A 19210-nucleotide genomic window follows, 5' to 3' on the forward strand; every position below is an offset into this window, starting at 1 on the left:
TTGAGGATGGATTGTAAGGCGTTTGATGATCTACTGGGTTTAGTTCAAAACCGAATCAAGAAAATGGACACCATTATGAGAAAAAGTATCCCCGCAGAACAACGCCTTATCGCTACATTGAGATTTTTGGCAACTGGGCGTTCCTATGAAGATTTGAAATTTACGACAGGAATATCAGCTCCAGCGTTATGCAAAATAATTCCTGAGACATGCAAAGCACTGTATTATGCACTAAGGACAGAGTTCTTAAAGGTAAGGGTAATAATTTATTAATGAAATGATAATTCGCGCTCGTATTTATAAAACTCATATTATTATTATTATAATTCCTATTACAGTGGGGGACAAAATTATGTGGACACCCTTTAAAAACGTATAACTTGTTTAAAATTGGTCCGAACGACTTGATTTTTTTTGAGAAACTAGATTAATTTGCTAAGTGACGAGTTTCGTCGTTTTGAAAATGATCTTTCCTATTTTTTTTTTGCAATTCCGACCAATCGCAACATTTTTCAAAACGACGAAACACGTTACTTAGCAAACTAATCCATCTAGCTTCTAAAAAAAACTCAAGTCGTTTGGACCAATTTTGAACAAGTTATACGATTTTAAAGGGTGTCCACATAATTTTGTCCCCCACTGTATATCATTACAATTACTGTTGCTGACGTTCGTTCGGGTGTTCCCGGCTCGGCCCAGCATAGAGCCTACATTCGTTATCGCAGACATCTGTGTGGGGTTTTAGTGTTTTTAACAACCCTCTTCTCAACGCAGTTGCTATGATATTGTCGGCATAAATTGCCTGCTCCGGGTCCATCCTTTGTAATTGCTTGGCAATTTTTATTCCCGTAGCTTCATACTCGGATATTTCTATCCGGCTGATAGTGGGATTCTTCAGCGCGACAGCGCAAGTTTCTAAAACTTTCATGACGGCATCATCGCTTCTTTTTTTTTTGCCGCAGCGAGAAATTTGGCCAGCCGGCCGTTTATGGCTGCTTGGACCCGGTTGCGATTCCACTTCTTCGTCCTTCGTACAAAAAAAACACATATAATTTAATAACATAAGAAATAACAAGGAAATTAAATTTTGTTTATTTTTGTATTGTTTTTTGTTTTGTCATAGTTCCCGCATAACAAGGACGAGTGGAAAAAAATAGCCGAAGGGTTTCATGACAAATGGGATTTCGCCAACTGCGGAGGTGCTATGGATGGAAAACACATCAGAATTGTTCCACCACCGGATTCCGGGGCCTTGTATTACAATTATAAAAATTATTACAGCATCGTACTAATGGCGTTAGTCGATTCAAATTACGAGTTTATTTTTGTCGATGTCGGCAAAAATGGAAGGGTATCAGATGGTGGTGTTCTCGAACACACTGAATTTATGAGGCGTTTAAATAACGGGCAGTTAAATTTGCCGGAGAATAATGAAACAATGAACAATTTAAACTTCGTCTTTGTAGGCGATGAAGCGTTTCCTTTAACTAATAACTTCTTAAAGCCTTATGCTCAAAGGGAATTGGATCATGATAAAAGAATATTTAATTATAGATTATCCCGAGCTAGGAACGTAGTGGAAAATACATTTGGCATATTAGCCTCGCGATTTCGAGTATTGAATACAGCAATTAATATGAAGGTGGAAAATATATCATATGTTGTATTGGCTACCTGCGTTCTCCATAATTTCTTACGGAGACGGAGTGCAGCATATATAACGAACAACAGGAGTAGGCAGGAGGGGAATTATCAAAACGATGTAGTGCAGATGGATAATTTGGAACCCCTTAATCGTGGGAATTTAAATAACTCTGCCAAGCAAAATAGGGACCGTTATAAAGAGTATTTTGTAGGAGAAGGAAGTGTTCCGTGGCAGGAAGATATGCTGAATGCGTATAGAGCGTGAGTGTTTGATGTATGAAGGGGGTATATCCGTTTGAACCCTCGGAAAATGTATACATTTTGTGGATTTTTTTACAAGTCAACGGTTTAATGCACATTTGCCATTTTTTACTATCTTTACATAGTATTATGAACTACTCATAAAAAAAGTTTCAGTTAAGAAACTATTATTTTTGGCAAGTTATGCATACACCTCCGAAAGTCTTTCCATTTTAGGGGGCTAATCGGTGGCCCTGAAAACAGCTGTATGTCGTGTGTGAAATCAAAAACAATAAAAAAAATTTATAAAGTATTTCAATAGCTACCGTCCAACGAAGTCGATTTTGAAAATTTTGAAAAATAAAGAAATGGTGAGAGATCAAAGGTAAAGTTAGATTTTTCTAAGAGAAAAATCCAACTTTTTTCTTTATAAATAATAAACGGGGACTCGGAATAAAAAATGCCTTCGTTGTACGATGTGGAATGTTATTATGATTCTGCATGCAAAATTGGAAGTGAATTGGTTGAACGTAGTGCGAGTTTTTAGGGCCATCGATTAGCCGTCCAAAATGGAGAGACTTTCGGATACGTATCCATAACTTCCGAAAAACAATAGTTTTTTAACAAAAACTTTTTTTTTGAGTAGTTCCTAATACTATGTAAAGATAGTAAAAAAACGGAAAATCTGTATCAAGCCGTTGAATTGTAAAAAAATCCACAAAATACACACATTTCCCGAGGGTTCAAACGGGTGTACCCCCTTAAGGGGTCCTGCCTTATAAATAATGAAATTATAGACGATCTCCCGGCATGAACAGTCGCCATTTTATTTTAGATTCATTTTTCGGGATAATGACCGATTAAGCACTTGATAATTTAATATACTAACTAAATTTGTTCGAACCAGGTCAAAGCTACAGTCACGGTCACCATAAAGTGCTTAAATAAAAAAAAGCTACCGGGAGATCGTCTATAATTCCATTATTTATTTATATATTGCATTGCAAAAAAATACAAGAACTTTAAAATATATACTTTCGAATCCACAACCGTTTATTTAAAAAAGTCTTCGAGTGTAATTTAATTATATGACAATGAAATAACGCCGTAATTGAATTACATTCCACATTTGAATTCAAACTTTTCAATTAATTGAATTGTTAATTACTGTAATCATCTGAGGAATTGCGATAAATATTTATATTTATCTTTCATGTGTATATGACTATGATATGTACTCGTGTAACAAACTTCGGTTAGCGATATGCCCTTTCTTTTATTTACCTTTCTCTCATTTGTTGTACAAACTAATTTAATGTGTTGAATAGTATTAATATATATGTTAATAATAATCATTTGCGTACACCGTATAACAGGGATGCACAGACTTATTAAGACCAAGGGGCACATAGATTCACTGTGACTTATGGGAGGGCCGTCAAAAAACATGAAGGTTACCTATCATATATTATTTGTATTATTTATATGTATCATATATTATGACTTATTAAAATTAAAATAACACATGGTGAACGGGTTTGCGGGTAACACATGGTTTGGGGGCGAATGTGCACCTCTGGACAAGTGGAGATTTGTTAAGACAAACGTGCTACAAAATTGTTTATAACTTTGAAAATGATGTTTCAACGATTCCATTGTATATTGCACGTATAGGCATGGACCTACCACTACTCTGCCGCTTTGGCAGCATCTACCCAAATGGTGGGGCCTGGTCCACTGCGCACCCCTAAACGTAAACAAACACAATCCGACGTTTAAAGGGACAGAAGGTAGTGCAAGGTGGTTGACCTAGTTCGGGCCACTGTGCCAGACCCCAGCATTCGAGTACATACTACCAAAACGGCAGAGTAGTGGGTGGGCCCATGCCTATACGTGCAACGCTATATAATCGAATCGTGGAATCATCATTTTCAATGTTATAAACAATTTTGTAGCAATTTTTTTTAACGAATTCCCCCCCCCCCCCCAACCAGTGATCATTACTTTTTGAACTCCTTGTATATTAAGTCGATCTGCGCATGCGTTAATATTATTATTGTTTGAATACGATTTAATTGAATTATTTTGTAATCATAATTCATGAAGTAATTCAATTGTAATTCTGCACATCTCTGTGCAATTGTAATACCCACATACTTAGTCACCCTAATAAACTAAAATTTCACAAAAATACAACCATATGTTTCCTTTTTACTGTCTGTGTCCATTGTAAAATTATATTCAGTTTCTTGTTTACCTTCAGTACTACATTGAAATGATATTTCCACGTAGTTGGAGCCACAGAGGCTCCCTAAGAATAAAAGTTTGCAGTGACAGCATTTTAAAAAAATGTTCGATTTCTGCTAGACATTTAGCTTGTTTTCCTTGTGTAGAATTAATTTTTTACAAATTAGAAACTCGTCCGTGGTTCCAGCTATACCGAATTTTTTGAGGAGTGTATTAATAAAATAAATGAGGTCATAAATAAACTTACTTGATTGCTAGGCTGCGTCTCGGTGTCGTCCATGTCCTGTACGTCGATAGATTGACATTCAATTTCTTCGGGTTCGTCCCGCATCGCTTCCGGCTCGTCGGGGAGAGATGTCTCCTCCTCGATATTCGTGACACTCGCCGTTGGGATGTCCTGATCTTTTGTAAAGTGTAGCAAATCGTAGTACCAAAGTGATGGCACGTGTACATCTTCGGCCCCGTTCCCAGATCGTGTAGATGCCACTACTTTTCGAAATTCTTTGCGATATGTCCCACGCAAAGATTGAATTTTTTTACTTACGAACTCTCTGTCCGCATTGGGGAATATCGTTTTGCAATATGTTATTAATTTTTCGTAACAATCGTTTCTTAAATTGCGATTTTTATACTCCTTACTCCTCACTTTCCATAGAGAAGGCATTGTTTTGTATAAGGTAATTAATCCTGTTACTGCCTTCTTACTCCACTTTGTATCTTCCATCCTAATTTTATCAGTAATCACCAAGCAAATCACTGACGTAACAGAACTATACGAACGTATTGACACTTTGACTTTTCGTTTGATTCTGACTTTTCTCCGTGCATTCTCTTAAAACGTAAGCATTGGTTCCTCCCTCCATAGGTCAAATTCCTAGCGGGGGTGGTCATGGCAAAATGTAATTGGTTAAGGCGTGACAAAAGGGGCTGATTTGAGCCCAGGAGGAAATGCAAAACGCTTTCGTCCTTCTGCCCAAACGGCGGTCGTGTTATAAAAATCAGGAGTTGTAAATACGTCTTTAGTTTATGTTTCGTTACCAGATGTGCAAGCTTAGCGAGGTATTTCCTTATTTGACCATTGTCCTGTGATTCTCAACGTTTAGTCCAGCAATAAAGACGTCGTGGGCTGAAGCCCATCAGTGACGGCATTGCGGAGAGTCCCAGGAGTAGGGCAATTAGAATGGTCACCGGTGGAACCCGCCGTTGGAGCAATATACTTTTGTCACGCCTTCACCAATTACATTTTGCCATAACCACCCCCGCTAGGAATTTGACCTATGGAGGGAGGAACCAATGCTTACGTTTTAAGTGAATGCACGGAGAAAAGGCAGAATCCATTAGTATTAGTACGTTTATTACGATTACTTTCCTTATATTTATTTTCTTTTTATTAGGTTCTTTGCTCGTTCTGGTCATCGTTCGGACCACGGAATGCCTACTCCTTTTATAATTTGTATTGTTTGTGTAAAAGTAGTCCGATTTGCATGATATTTGTGATCATTTTAATTGGGAGAACGCCAGGAATCCATTAGTGTTACTTTCATATCGATACGACGAAGAGTAAAGAATTTCTTAATACGTTGTAATGAATATTTCACCCTCGACTGTGGGTCGCCGACCTCGATTCGCTGCGATCGGCCAAGGATTCATACCTGTTTCAGAAAAACTGTATACTTTGTTCTTTATCGTATCGATATGGAAGTGATACCGATGGATTCTTTACGTTTTTCAAATGAAAATTATACCAAATTTCATGTAAATCGGACTATTTTTAACGAAGTTATGGAAATCAATTTATTATGAAGATTCCTTAATTACAATCCGATTTGTGTCGTTTTTTGGACCATTTTCATCGGGAAAACATAAGGAAACGATCCACGTCACTTTCGCCAAGATCCGGTGCGAAATGTAGAATTTTTTATTCGCCACGTCTTAGGGGGCAACATGGTACGGCCCCCCTGGTCTCGAGGGTCGAAGTCCTCGAAACCCATCGAGGCACGGCTTATCGACGGCGTTGCGTTTGGAGTCTTGGCTGCCAGGATCGGCTGCCAGGCTCGTCGCGCGCCTCAGACTCGTCCGCACTGTCGGAAATCCTGAGGCGCGCAACGAGCCTGGTTCCAAGTATCGTTTTTTCCTTTTCTAACTACCTTTTCTGTCTCTTATGAAAACTCTTCTGGATTCGAGATTTGCGCGCGGGCAGGAGCGTGGTGCTTTCTGGCGCGCGGGCAGGACTGTGATGCTTTCTTGCTGCGCGCCACGCAAGAGCGTGGGTGAAAAATTTGACCTGCATCACGAGCAATCAGCAGACTACCCCCTTCTTCAAAACATCTTGCATATTACATCTCTTCATCATTTATCTTAGACATAACATCACTTGCATACCTATATGTATTTATTGTCTATCAATATTAGTTTTTATATTAAAACAAGCAGTGACATGGTAATTATTGCCGTTGATAGTAATATTTATGATCGTCACAACAGTGAATGTGTTAACTGCAATTTCATTTGCCATCGCATTGCCGGGGAAACATTTGGACATTTTTTAATGTACCCTTGTAAAATTTTACACTCGTTATAACTGAGTCATAAACCATTTCTAGAATTTATAGCACCTTCAGGTCAACCAAATTTAGCTTCGTAAAAACAGATGTTTCAGTGTACCCTACAGTAACAGCATTTATGATATCCTTTATAGGCCAGGTATATCGAGGAATTTATATACTTTTCGCGAACGTATATCGCGATCGTGTCTTGTCGATCGTTTCGCAGATCGATAATATACATCGAACAGGTAGAACACAATACACCACTGCGGTGGATCGTGTACAAAGCATGTGGAGTCGACGTAGAAATGGGAGCCCGAACTCGCTATCTCTAAGTAGTGACGGGTACGACCTTCTGGCCCGCGCGAAGGAGCGCCACGATCCGGCCTCACGTACTTTGCGGGCCGCGCGGCGTGTGGACCGCGCGCAAGACCGTCCGTGTAAAGGGCCCTATTGCCTGTCGAACATAAAGAGATTAGCTAGTAGAGGAGGAAAATGCCACATCTTGTTGCCACGGATATTTTTACTACGTGTACACGTGTATCTTCAATACACGTTCTACGCTGGGATCTCTACTCCAAACGTGCGGATATGGCGCGCGTTTCAGGAGAACGCTCCAAGCGCGTGATCCAGCGGTTTAATATGTTCTCATTCAAAAGGATTTTACACTGCGCTTTATATCGATATACCTACAGGAAAATATAGGTAGAAACCCATTGTACTATATATAGCGGATGTGAAGGCGAAATGAACGGCACATCGGGAAGGTTTTAGGCAGAAGCCAAATGATGCATGACAGAGAAGTAATCTGTTAAGGCTGCCGTCTCATTTTTGTTATGGTCCGAATCGATCGAAGCGTCCCTTGTAAACAGACGGACCCTAATGAAACTACTGCGGTCGATAAAAAGAAGTTGTACAGAGGTGACATCTCCAGGTACTCTGGGTAGACGAATTTTTTTTCGCATAGTTGCCACATCTTCTGTTCTCTCTGTCTCTGCCGCGCTGTTGCCACATATCTTTCTATCGAAAAGTCTTGAAGGAATACGGCACGAGAGCTGCGTCTAGCGTCAGAGCCTCGCTGAGCGTAAAAGGAGGATAGCAATAACGAAAGATAGAGAGGTTGGGTAGTGAAGTTCGGAAACATGTCAATGAAACAATACTAATTTGCGAATCAATATTTTTTATTTATACGTAGAAGGATGTAATATTTTGTATAATCAATGTGCAATTGAGGACTCGGATGCAATAAGGGGACTACTTAGCGCTCTAAAATGCGAAAAATTATTGTCCAAACGCTAAGAAAGATTGGAAAATTAAATGTTATTAAACTGAATTTTAAAAAATATAGTGTTGTAAAGCCCGTCAGGGCACATTTTTCTGTTTACAGTTTGTTTATCCAATCATTACTATTCGAGCTAAAAATTATAAAGAAAAAAATTTTCTCGGCACAAGGGTGTGACGTATACCCTTTTTGCTACCTTGCCTCCGTCTTCTGTCTGTCTGCCTGCTCCTGTGAACTTAAAAATGTGTCTGAAAAAATTAAAGTGTGAATTAAATTTATTATTTCCTTTTTCACTTTCTGGGGAAAATTACGGCGGCGTCGATCGACTCGCGTGATCGGACGATCCACGAGGAAAAGTGCGATTGCTGACACTTGTGACCACTGACACAGTCAGTGGCCCTGCACTTTACAGTGCGGTGCGACGCCGGATTGATCAAATTTATTATTTCCCTCGTCACTTTCTGGGGAAAGTTATGGCGGCGTCGATCGACTCGCGTGATCGGAGGATCCGCGAGGAAAAGTGCAATTGCTGACACTTGTGACCACTGACACAGTCAGTGGCCCTGCACTTTACAGTGCGGTGCGATGCCGGTTCGATAAGATCGGAGTTTCGCTATTTTCAGAGGGAGACCTCTTTCGCTTTTTCGAGCTTTTCGCTTTTTCTCTCGCTCTCTCTAATAGTATAAATTGAGGCTCCCGAATAGGCATGCATCTATTGTGCCGACTATCAATTAATTCCGGTAGAATGCATTCTAAATAAAATTGACCCAGTTTTGGCTCCATTTCTCTTTTTCAAAACGCATCATCTCTCTCTACTTTTATAGATTTCAGCCCCTTCGGCGTCCAAATGCAAAATATGCAATACTTTCGGTCAGTAATATGTAACTGGCCTTGTACTTGATAAAAATAGTGATGCGTTTTGTTCATTGAAATACCTGTTTTACATGTGAACATGCGTCGGACAGCGGGAATTTTTTCCATAGCCTCTTCCGGCGTAAAGTTCTCCGCTGATTTAGGGCATTTGATTTCCACAATACCCTCTTGACCGATGATTCCATCCGGTGAAGCTCCTAAGAAGGGGATGCAGCTGTCGATGAATAGTCCACATTCTGCAATATCTGTGTATTGCTTCTTCAATTCTTCGCGAGCAATCTTCTCGCATTCTTTCCCGTATTCCACCGCTGGTGCACTAATTAACTTTGGATACACAAATGATTTCACTGCATTTGCGCATAGCGTGTCAGGTCGGCGACGGCACACTTGTCCAAAATTGGATGCTGTCAACAATTTGGACCTGTACTGCAACCATTTGCGGTTCTTTGCTTGTCCGATTGTTTCATCTTCAATGGCATGTCTTTTCTCTTGCCAGTCACTGAGCATTTGCATATGCTTTTCCCGCTCCAGTTCATACATTTCGGAAGGCATGTCTGGCTTCAGTGCATTTTGTCCATAATCCGAATCTTTTTGCGACGGAAATTGTTGGCGAACATATCGCGCAGCCTTCGTTTCCTTGTTTCGCAGCTCTCTTTTCCTTTTCTGTCTTCTTATTTTCTTCTATTTGACGCACAACCTCGGGCGTTTTCGTATTCATTACCGCATTCAATCGCGAGTGCACTTGGTTACTGTTGTATTCTACGATAGCAGCAGCACATCTTCCTGTATACGATCCTCTTTCGGCGAAATTTAATCTTTTTCCGCCAATGTACTTGGCAATTATTCCGTTTAAACTTTCCACAGCGTTATTATTGGTATTATAGAGTAAGCTCTCCGCATGAGCTAACAGTGGACGAAGTATTTCTTTCACGTCCTGGTACACTCCAATTTTCATCAAGTCTGGAACGATGTTTTTCTCATTCTCTTTATTCTTTCCATCGCAGAAATATTCTAGTCTTGCACACTCTGCGTGTTCATATTGGGTTACTAAATAAACGCACCACTGGCCTTGTTTGAGACAAAAAATGTTTAATATATTTCACTATTTGCCAAAGCTTTGTTAGAAGACAAAATGCTGCATGTACATACACTCACCTTAAAAAGAAATGAGAGAAAAACTGTTAACACGTGGTGAGAAAGCTAAAATAAAAAATAACCGTTTACGTTCAGACACGTCAACACCGCAGCCAAGCAACCGATCGAGTGTCCCGGAAGCCCAGAGACACATACACGTTAGACACCAGCGCCACCATACAAAGTGCTTAGCAATAGTACTAACTAGAACACACAAGCTCCTCGTACACACGCGGGACATTCAAAATACCAAACAAACAAAAACATTAATTTGCACAACACGGACTATATACTACCGAAGGAATATAATACAATATATTTCAACAGTTCACCAAACACGTGGCTTGGAACATTCTGTATGTCGCCATACAAATTCTTCGTTCTCTCGTCGATTGATACATTCTGATTGTATCTAAACTTTGCGGCTTTCACGATGTCCGTGCGCATCCGGCGAATGCTACTTTCCACAGTTTGTCTCAATGGTCCAGATGTGGTCTTTTTTACAATCGCTTTCATTTTTGTGCAAAAGTTTCGCAACACATGATTCGTGCATTCAATCTTTTTTACACGAATCTGTCTCTTATATGGGTCCGCATCAATAATCTTCTTATACACGCTACTGTCCCCATCAGCAATCAGTGTAGAATAAACGAGCCCACGTTTTTCCACGCTAGTGTTGAATCCTTCTACTATAGCATCGCTTTCCATAGCAGTCGATGCTCGAGATGTTTTCCAGTTTTTTAAACATGTGTGCTTTCGGGGTTCTTTCTCGTTTTTCGCAGCAATCCGACAAATTCTGCAAACTTTGTTTCGAACGCCGTAAAATAAAACTTTTTTCGTGTGATAGCCAACTATCACGCCGACTCCAGACGCAGAATCGTAACATCCACTGCGGTAGGATCTCTTCATCCAGCTTCCGTCGGCCACAACGGGGATGTGAGGGGTCCCTGACCCGGAAAGAACGTCGCCTCTTCCAATCGCCAAACGTTTTTCTTCTTCAGCCGCTGCTAACATCTCTTCTTCTGCAGCGGCAATTGCGGACTTGACGAATTCATCTTGATTCTTCACGAATTCTTTCTTCGACATGCAACGTATGTTCACTCCTGCAAAAGTGTGTTCCAACTGAGCATAACTGCCTCCACATAAGATTGTTGCATTAACGGCGCCCTGATTGCTATCCACTTCTTCGGCTTCGTTCGATTGATTGTGGATTTCAGCTTTGTAATGGCATAAAGTGCACATTACGCTGAAGATGCTCTTGAAGCCACACCGTTTCACACCAGTTATTCGTAGGTGTTCAATGCCGCAGTCTTCTCTATGTTTTGCATGTTTACCTATTTTCTGCAATTGAGCAAGCACATTTTGAAAATTCATGACATCGTTGCTATTTAGGAGACGCGATTGCTCTTGCGACTCGTTCTTCGCAACTTTTTCTATAACGAAGTTTTCTTCTTCGTTACTTTCAACATCAAATTCTTGAAGCGCCTCTTCAGTTTCTCCGAAACTGGCCGTATCAGTGTCTTCATCGGATGGCGAGTGCATTATCTCTTGGTACGTATGATTTTGTCCATCGGATGTTGATGGTTCCTCTACCATACGTTCCTCGGCCACTTCTTCTGAATGTCCTACGGCAGTGTAGTCTGCCGTTTTTTCGTTTTCTTGTTTCTTCTGAAGGGCTGAAGATCTTCTCTTTTGGCGATGTACTTTCCGTTTCGAAAATCTCCTTGCGGACGGACGTAATTTTCGTGGACGAAACGGAGAAATATTGTCCATATCTTCTTCCACATCCTGCATATTCACATTTAGAGTGTCACTCATTCCACACTAAACCAACAAACACAACACAAATACAAACACAACGCAACACAACTCAAAATCCTACTGCCCGTTACAAAAAACGTAAACGCGAACCGTGAACGTGAAACGTGAATCCGAAGGAGTTGGTTACGTGCGCGGGACTGATGCATGCGCAGTTTACGCAACACAACCACCGTTCCTGTAGATGTTCCCCTCCATCAGTGGTACCTCGAGCCCCGCCGATCCCTGGTTATTGAGGAGCCCAGCGACTATCTCCACAATTTCTTAGAATTCTTTGTTCGAAAGTGAGAGATAAAACTTTCGAATAAAACTTTCGAATAAAAAAAAAGGTAATTATGCAGAACTGGTGTTTCCTCATCGATTTCAATTATTTTTGGATATGTTGCCGGGGACATGATTCTGAACAACTTTTTCCTATACATGTTACCACCGCTCGACCTTCGTTGCCGAGATATTTGCCAGAAACTATCGGTATTATTATTATATTATTTTATTATCCGGGACAGAAAATCCCATAGTTACAGAAGAACTATATGAACAAAGGGCTTACAGTTACTAGCGCTTACTAAACTAAGTTAACACTAAGGTTTTCAACAGACTATATAACAATGGTCGGATTATACCGATAGTTTCTGGCAAATATCTCGGCAACGAAGGTCGAGCGGCGGTAACATGTATAGGAAAAAGTTGTTCAGAATCATATCCCCGGCAACATATCCAAAAATAATTGAAATCGATGAGGAAACACCAGTTCTGCATAATTACCTTTTTTTTAATTCGAAAGTTTTATTCGAATAAATGCAACGAATAAAGGATATACTTCCGAATGGCACCAGTGGCCGATCGAGATGAGGTTTGGGTGTGGGCTGGGGAGGGGGTGTGAACCCTAAATCTAAAATTGTAGCTTCGGGTATTCTTTAATATTTCGTTTCCGAAATATTAATAAAAAATTGTTAATTTATTTTGGAAATTTATTTACGATGGTGGAGGCCTCCCTACCCGTGAGCCCTTCTGCCCCCCTCCCGCCATTTTCCACTTTTGAAATTTTGTAATACCCCTCGTAATACTCAGCAAGTTTCGTCTCGATCGGCCACCGGTTGGAGCTAGACCAGTGCGTGGGGCGCGGAAAGCACGACAGCGAACCGATGTGACTTTGGAAATACTCTAGTATTACTGTACTGTATTGGGAATAAAAACTGATACAGTTACAAGCATCGCGCGATGAGGTCAATATCGTACATTGTATCGTCGACTGTGAAACGAAGAAGATGGTTGTGTTAGTAACGTCTGTATACATAGGTAGATTTCAATGTATTATGCCGAAATTTTTTTATTAATATCTCGGAAACTAAGAAATATCCGCAGCTGAAATTTTATATTAGAGGGTCTCTCCACCTCCCGCCCAACCCCCCAAAATTTCAGTTCATTCCGTTGGTTGGGTCATACCGTAGTATATCCGCGGATTCTCTCACTCTGGAATACAGAATTCTAAGAAATTGTGAAGATAGTCGCCGGGCTGCTAAATAACCAGGGATCGGGGGGTCGAGGTGCCACTGATGGAGGGGAACACCTACAGGAGCGGTGGTTGTGTTGCGTAAACTGCGCACGCATCAGTCACGCACACGTAACCAAGGCTCCTGTAGGTGTTTCCCCCTCCACAAATAAGTCTGCCCAAGGACTTGTTGCGTGGCAAGCAACAGTTGGCTCACGAACTCTAGAGCGATAGAGACGATGGAGACTTCACAAAATGTAAGTATTATATTGTATACTATTATACAGAGTGACTCTCTGGCTAGAGTATTCAAACGCGATGCCGCCAATAAGCCGCGCCTCGCTGAGTTTCGTGGACGTCGAAGCTCGCGACGAGATTCATTACGGTGTATTAAAAAATTCTTTATTCTTCATTGCATCGATATTGCAGTGATACCAATGCATTCCTGGCATTCTACCGATTAAAATCATGTCATGTAATTCGGACTATTTTTAACGAAGTTAGCGTGGTACCATTTTCATCGGCACGACATCGATTGACGCCATTTTCGCAAAGATCTGTTGAGAAATGCAGAACGTGGAATTCGTCACTTCCACGTAACTCAGCGAGGCACGGTTTATTGGTGGCATTGTAGATCGAGAGCTGGCTATATAGGGGTCAACGTGACTCGATGTAGTCACAGTTCTTATTGTTGGATTAGTGTTGCCGAATGCGAAATCCCCATCTGCCGAGTCAGTCCGGAGAACTAACGCGGGGGTGGGCGGTCAAACAGGTAAAATTTGCAACATAATAACGTCATTCTTGCTGTTCTGAAATTTCATATACTTATTGTTTACGCATTTAATGAACGATATGCAAAATGGCAGACCACCAAGTGGGGGATAAGACGTTGGCAGATGTAAGAAGATCCTAAAGTTGAGGGTATTAACTCGCTTTCTAAATTATTCGTTATAGTTTTATTTATTCCGTTGTTAAAAGTCGGTAGAGTCGAGAAGGTTTTTCTCGAGTCCCGGTCTGTAATCGATTGACTTTCCGTCCCGTGGAAAGTACCCTCTTGTCCTTTTGGGAAAACTCCTAAGGACCCCGATGCCAATTTATGATGTTTATGGCGTCGCACTGGTCGGGCCCATCGTCGCTGTAGGCGTCACGCTGGCCGCATCTGCGTAAGCTCAACCTTGCAGCCACTTTTACAAGGTGGTGCTTCAATATTGCTAACACAGGCGTCGATGAAAAGCGCGATACGTGGCTTGCGCGCTAGTGCAAGGGAGAAATATACATTTGTTTCTCCTTTGCCCTAGTGGGACCGCCGTCGGCCGCATATTGGAACGGCAACCGCCTTTAGGGCCCACTTGGTGGTCTGCCATTTTGCATATCGTTCATTAAATGCGTAAACAATAAGTATATGAAATTTCAGAACAGCAAGAATGACGTTATTATGCTGCAAATTTTACCTGTTTGACCGCCCACCCCCGCGTTAGTTCTCCGGACTGACTCGGCAGATGGGGATTTCGCATTCGGCAACACTAATCCAACAATAAGAACTGTGACTGCATCGAGTCACGTTGACCCCTATATAGCCAGCTCTTAGACTATTGTCTTTGAGGACTCTAGCGAGAGAATCACGCTGTAATATCTTACTATTTGCCAAAAATAATACATTCAACATTTCATTTCCAGATGAAAGATACGGTCCCGACCCCGTCGGGGGGAAGTGGAGGGGGGGAGGAGGAGAAGAAGGAGGAGAGGAATGAAAGTAGGAGCGAGATGGAACGCTTTGCCTGCGCGACGGCCGCGAACGCAAAAGACGGAGTGTCAGGCGTCCGAAAGACGGAGCGAGATAAAACATCATCCCGTCGTCTATCTCGTACCGTCCTCGCTCGCTTTCAGTGGCTCTCGCTCGCTCTCGTTCCATCTCGCTCTCGCCTTCGCCGGGCAAGAGTGACACAGAAGTGGTGGAGATACATAGCAACAAACCCGTATCGTGTGCACCAAACCGAACACATACGGAGACAATACTGTATTATTATTGAAAGTGGTATAAGTCGATCTGTAGCTAAAAAATCGTTTGTTTTCTTTAACATTTTTATTGATTATTATTCCATAATAAAATTACACAAGTTTATAGTTTTAAAAACATTACCCGATTTGATTTACGGATGCGAATATTTTGTTGATTCAAAAGCATACCCTTAAATATCCCAATGTATGAATAAATGGACTTATACCAGTTTAAGAAATAACGGCTCATATGTAGGCGCAGAACTAGAAGATGTAATTTTTATGGTACTGTTTCAGATAAAGAAGGAGCTGAAAAAATTAAAATACGGCCGTGGAGGCCGCCGAGGGGGCCGCCGTGGGGGCCGCGGCGGCAACCCCATTATTATTAATAATTTTTAAAATTATAATTATTATTAAATATTTAAATATATATTATTTCTAATTGATCAATGATTGTTCATTTTCTTTGTTTCAATGGAATGTAAAATTTTCTCATTTTCTATTGTATCGACATGAACGTTTCAGTAATATACTGCTGAGATTTTCCAGATGAAAATGAATTTAAACACGGTATAAATCGGATTATTTTTAGCATTATTAGATTAGAAATGTTTCGCATTTATATTTAATTATCTAATACAGTTCTAGAAATAATCCGATTTATACCGCATTTGAATTCATTTTAATGTGGAAAATCTCAGCAGTATGTTACTGAATATTGAAAACGTGACATTTTACATTTTATCAACATTGTACGCCTCTCCAACCGAGATTACAAGTTGCCGCAGAGTGGGGCATTTCGGGTCGAAACACGGCACAAAACATTTTCTCACCCAAATCATATATTTATCGTTAATTTTTCCATTTCATTGAGTTAGGACGTATGCTTGTGATCCTATTGGTACAGAAAAATTAATGAAATTTGTTTATTTAATGGGTCATAGTACTTTTTTACTAATTGCCGACAATATCGTGCACACTGTACATAGGAAAAAGTTCCGCATCTTTCACATGTAAAAAGACTTCAGTTACTTTGAATTTCAATGGCAGGAAAGGCATTTTTGTAAAAAAAAAGCGTCGTAGACCCCTTCTCGTCCCTCTAACTACCTCGTTTGAACTCCCGTTAAAAATAAACAATGAAAATTGGGACATTCAGTAAGATATAATTCCAAAAATATCAGGGATATCAAAATCAAATTTGGTACACTTCAAATACATACCTCAACACTTAATTCCACCAAAAATTAGTTGAATTAAGCAAACAATAATACTATAAGCAACAATACAAATTCTGAAGAGTTTCGTGGTTCTCTTCTTCGAAACCGTGTAGTCGCGTTAAAAATTAATGAATATGAAAAACAATCATAATACCTGCAATCAACTACCTGTAAAAGAAAATTTGCAGTTTAGCGATATTTTTGTAAAAGGACTTAGTGCCGTGTTTCGACCCCAAATGCCCCACTGTGCGCCGCCGAACAGCCCAAATCCTCGCTGGTCGGGACCGGCGCGGCGTTGAGCTCGTATCGCGAGCAGAGCCCTAATTCTCAGTGTTCGTTTCTCGCTTCTTTTTAGCTGATAGGGGGAGCGAGATGGAACGAGTGTCAGGCGTCCGAAAGACGGAGCGAGACAAACAACATCTCGTCGTCTATCTCGCACCACCCTCGCTCGCTTTCAGTGCCTCTTGCTCGCTCTCGTTCCATGAGACAATACTGTAGTATCTTTTATTTGACTTTATCCAGATATTATCTTTGCCCATCTCTGTTCTTCAACTGCTTCGCCGTGATTCATTCAAGCCTCCTTGATGGAAAAATATTGATAGGGGAAATGCGGCAACAGCGCGATTCGACTCTCGATACGTCTCGGCAACTATGTCTTTCCTACATTTATCGGCTAGATTGGACTTCCACCGGTTTTGATGGTACAAGGCACGAATATACCATCAACGCCGGTGACGGAGAAACCTTAAAGCTTCATTCTGTCATTTTTCGAGCTGTCCTGAGTACACGATTCATAAATTCATTATTATTTCAACGTACGGTGCTTATTAGCGTTCAAACGGACCAGACCACCCTGCACGAAAGTCTACCGAAGGCAACTAAACCCGCAAACACGTCCACCGTGCCGATTCCAGGACGAAAGTTGTAATTTACGGTTTGCTTACTACATTGCGTATACGCAGGCCCGGCGGAACCATGCGCCGCACAAGGGCGCCAGCCGAATGGGATGCTAAAAAAACTAGATCGTACGCTTAATAATAAAGGAATCTAACACCTCACATAAACTACATATAAATGTAATTCTTTTAAACATATTAAATAGAAAACAAGTGCAAAAAATTGGAGACAACAACAATTTTTTTGCACAAGGGCGCCAGCTAACCTCGCGTCGGCCCTGCCTATACGTCACGCTGGTGCTACATTGCTGCAGTGCACCATTAGCGCCACCAACGGAGAAGCCTTGAAGCTTCATTCGGACAGTTTTCGAGTCATAAATTCATTATTATTTCAAAGTTGGTGCTTATTAGCGTTCAAACGCACCAGACCACCCTGCACAGATGTCTACTGAAGGCAACTGTACCCGCAAAAACTTCCTTCGGGCCGATTCCAGGACGAAAGTTGTAATTTACGATTTGCTTACTACACGCGTATACGTGCACGCTTTTCCTAGCTTGTGTGAGCGTACTCACACATTCAAAGGCCCGCGGAGACGGCCCCCTTAAGCATGGTGGCGGTAGTGTGATGGTTTGGGGAGCGATTGCAGCAGCTGGAGTAGGACATTTAGCTTTTATCGATGGTATAATGGACAGGCACCTCTATAAAAGTATATTGGAGAAACATTTACAGCCTTCTGTGGATAGCTTGGGTATGGGAAGAGATTGGATATTCCAACAAGACAACGACCCCAAGCATACCGCTCGTTTGGTGCAGGAGTGGTTACTGTATTATGCTCCACGTCAGCTGTATAGTCCTCCCCAATCACCGGACTTAATCCAAATAGAGCACGTTTGGCAATTATTGGCTCGAAAACTTGATTATACAACTGTAAAAAGCAAAGAATCCCTTAAAGAAGCTTTAACAAAGGCCTGGTCGGTAATCACGATATCCGAAACAGAAAATTTAGTTCTATCTATGCCACGTCGTCTAAGGGCAGTCATTGAAGCTCGGGGCGGACCAACCAAATATTAATTTAAGTTTACATTTTGCAATTTAATTAAAATTAGTCAAAAGAGATATATCATTTGTATTGTATTTAAACTTTTGTCCAGCGTATTTTTTCATTTCTGGCGAATTTGCTGTTATCTATGCGACCAAATAAATTGTTTTCGTTTTCGTTACTGTTTATTATTCAACTCTAAATAAACTGCGTACTTCCATTTGTGTTCAAATGCTTTACTTTCATTTTACGTGATGTTTGTGTATTTACACTTTAGTCCCTCACTGTATATATTATTCCTGGTCTCAGACTCTACGTGTATACAAAATTTCAGAAAGATCTGTTGCAAAGTTGCGACGTGATTGAGAAAAAAACATCCAAACACACTTTCGCATTTATTATATTAGCCGGATTGTAAAATTGTACAAGTAACTTGTACGAAACTGTGTTTTTCACGTGCACAATCCTTTGAATGTCTCCCAAGTTCCAATAGTGCTCAAACGTAGTTTCTCGATCTTCACAATTTAACGAATTCAAATATTTTCTCGAACAAAAGCAATCGATGAATACTTTCATCTGGATTCGAGTATTGAAAGTATTCATCGATATATTTTGAAAAATCGGGAACCCCACCACATCATAATCACGCGCATCCAGTCTGCGCATTTCCCTTAGGCGGGTCCCGGCAGAGTTTGGAGGGATTCGGCTACAGTGATGGAGGGGGAAACACCTACACGTTTCTCATCCCTCCGAACTCTGGAGCGCGGATACCCGCGTGCTTCA

The 19210-nt window shown here is 40.9% G+C and overlaps 1 protein-coding gene across 1 annotated transcript; it reads right to left on the reverse strand.

Annotated features, from left to right (window-relative positions):
* Positions 1–632: 632 nt before the first annotated feature.
* Positions 633–4498, reverse strand: LOC143367612 (uncharacterized). Its single transcript, XM_076809597.1, has 2 exons — positions 4379–4498; positions 633–1027 (listed from the first exon to the last, which is right to left on the reverse strand). The coding sequence occupies exons 1-2, from the start codon at positions 4460–4462 to the stop codon at positions 656–658; spliced, it is 456 nt and encodes a 151-aa protein (XP_076665712.1). The 5' UTR covers positions 4463–4498; the 3' UTR covers positions 633–655.
* Between the last annotated feature and the right edge of the window lie 14712 nt (positions 4499–19210).

The sequence above is a fragment of the Andrena cerasifolii genome, chromosome 4 (genome assembly GCF_050908995.1).
Source record: "Andrena cerasifolii isolate SP2316 chromosome 4, iyAndCera1_principal, whole genome shotgun sequence".
Taxonomy (NCBI): Eukaryota; Metazoa; Arthropoda; class Insecta; order Hymenoptera; family Andrenidae; genus Andrena; species Andrena cerasifolii.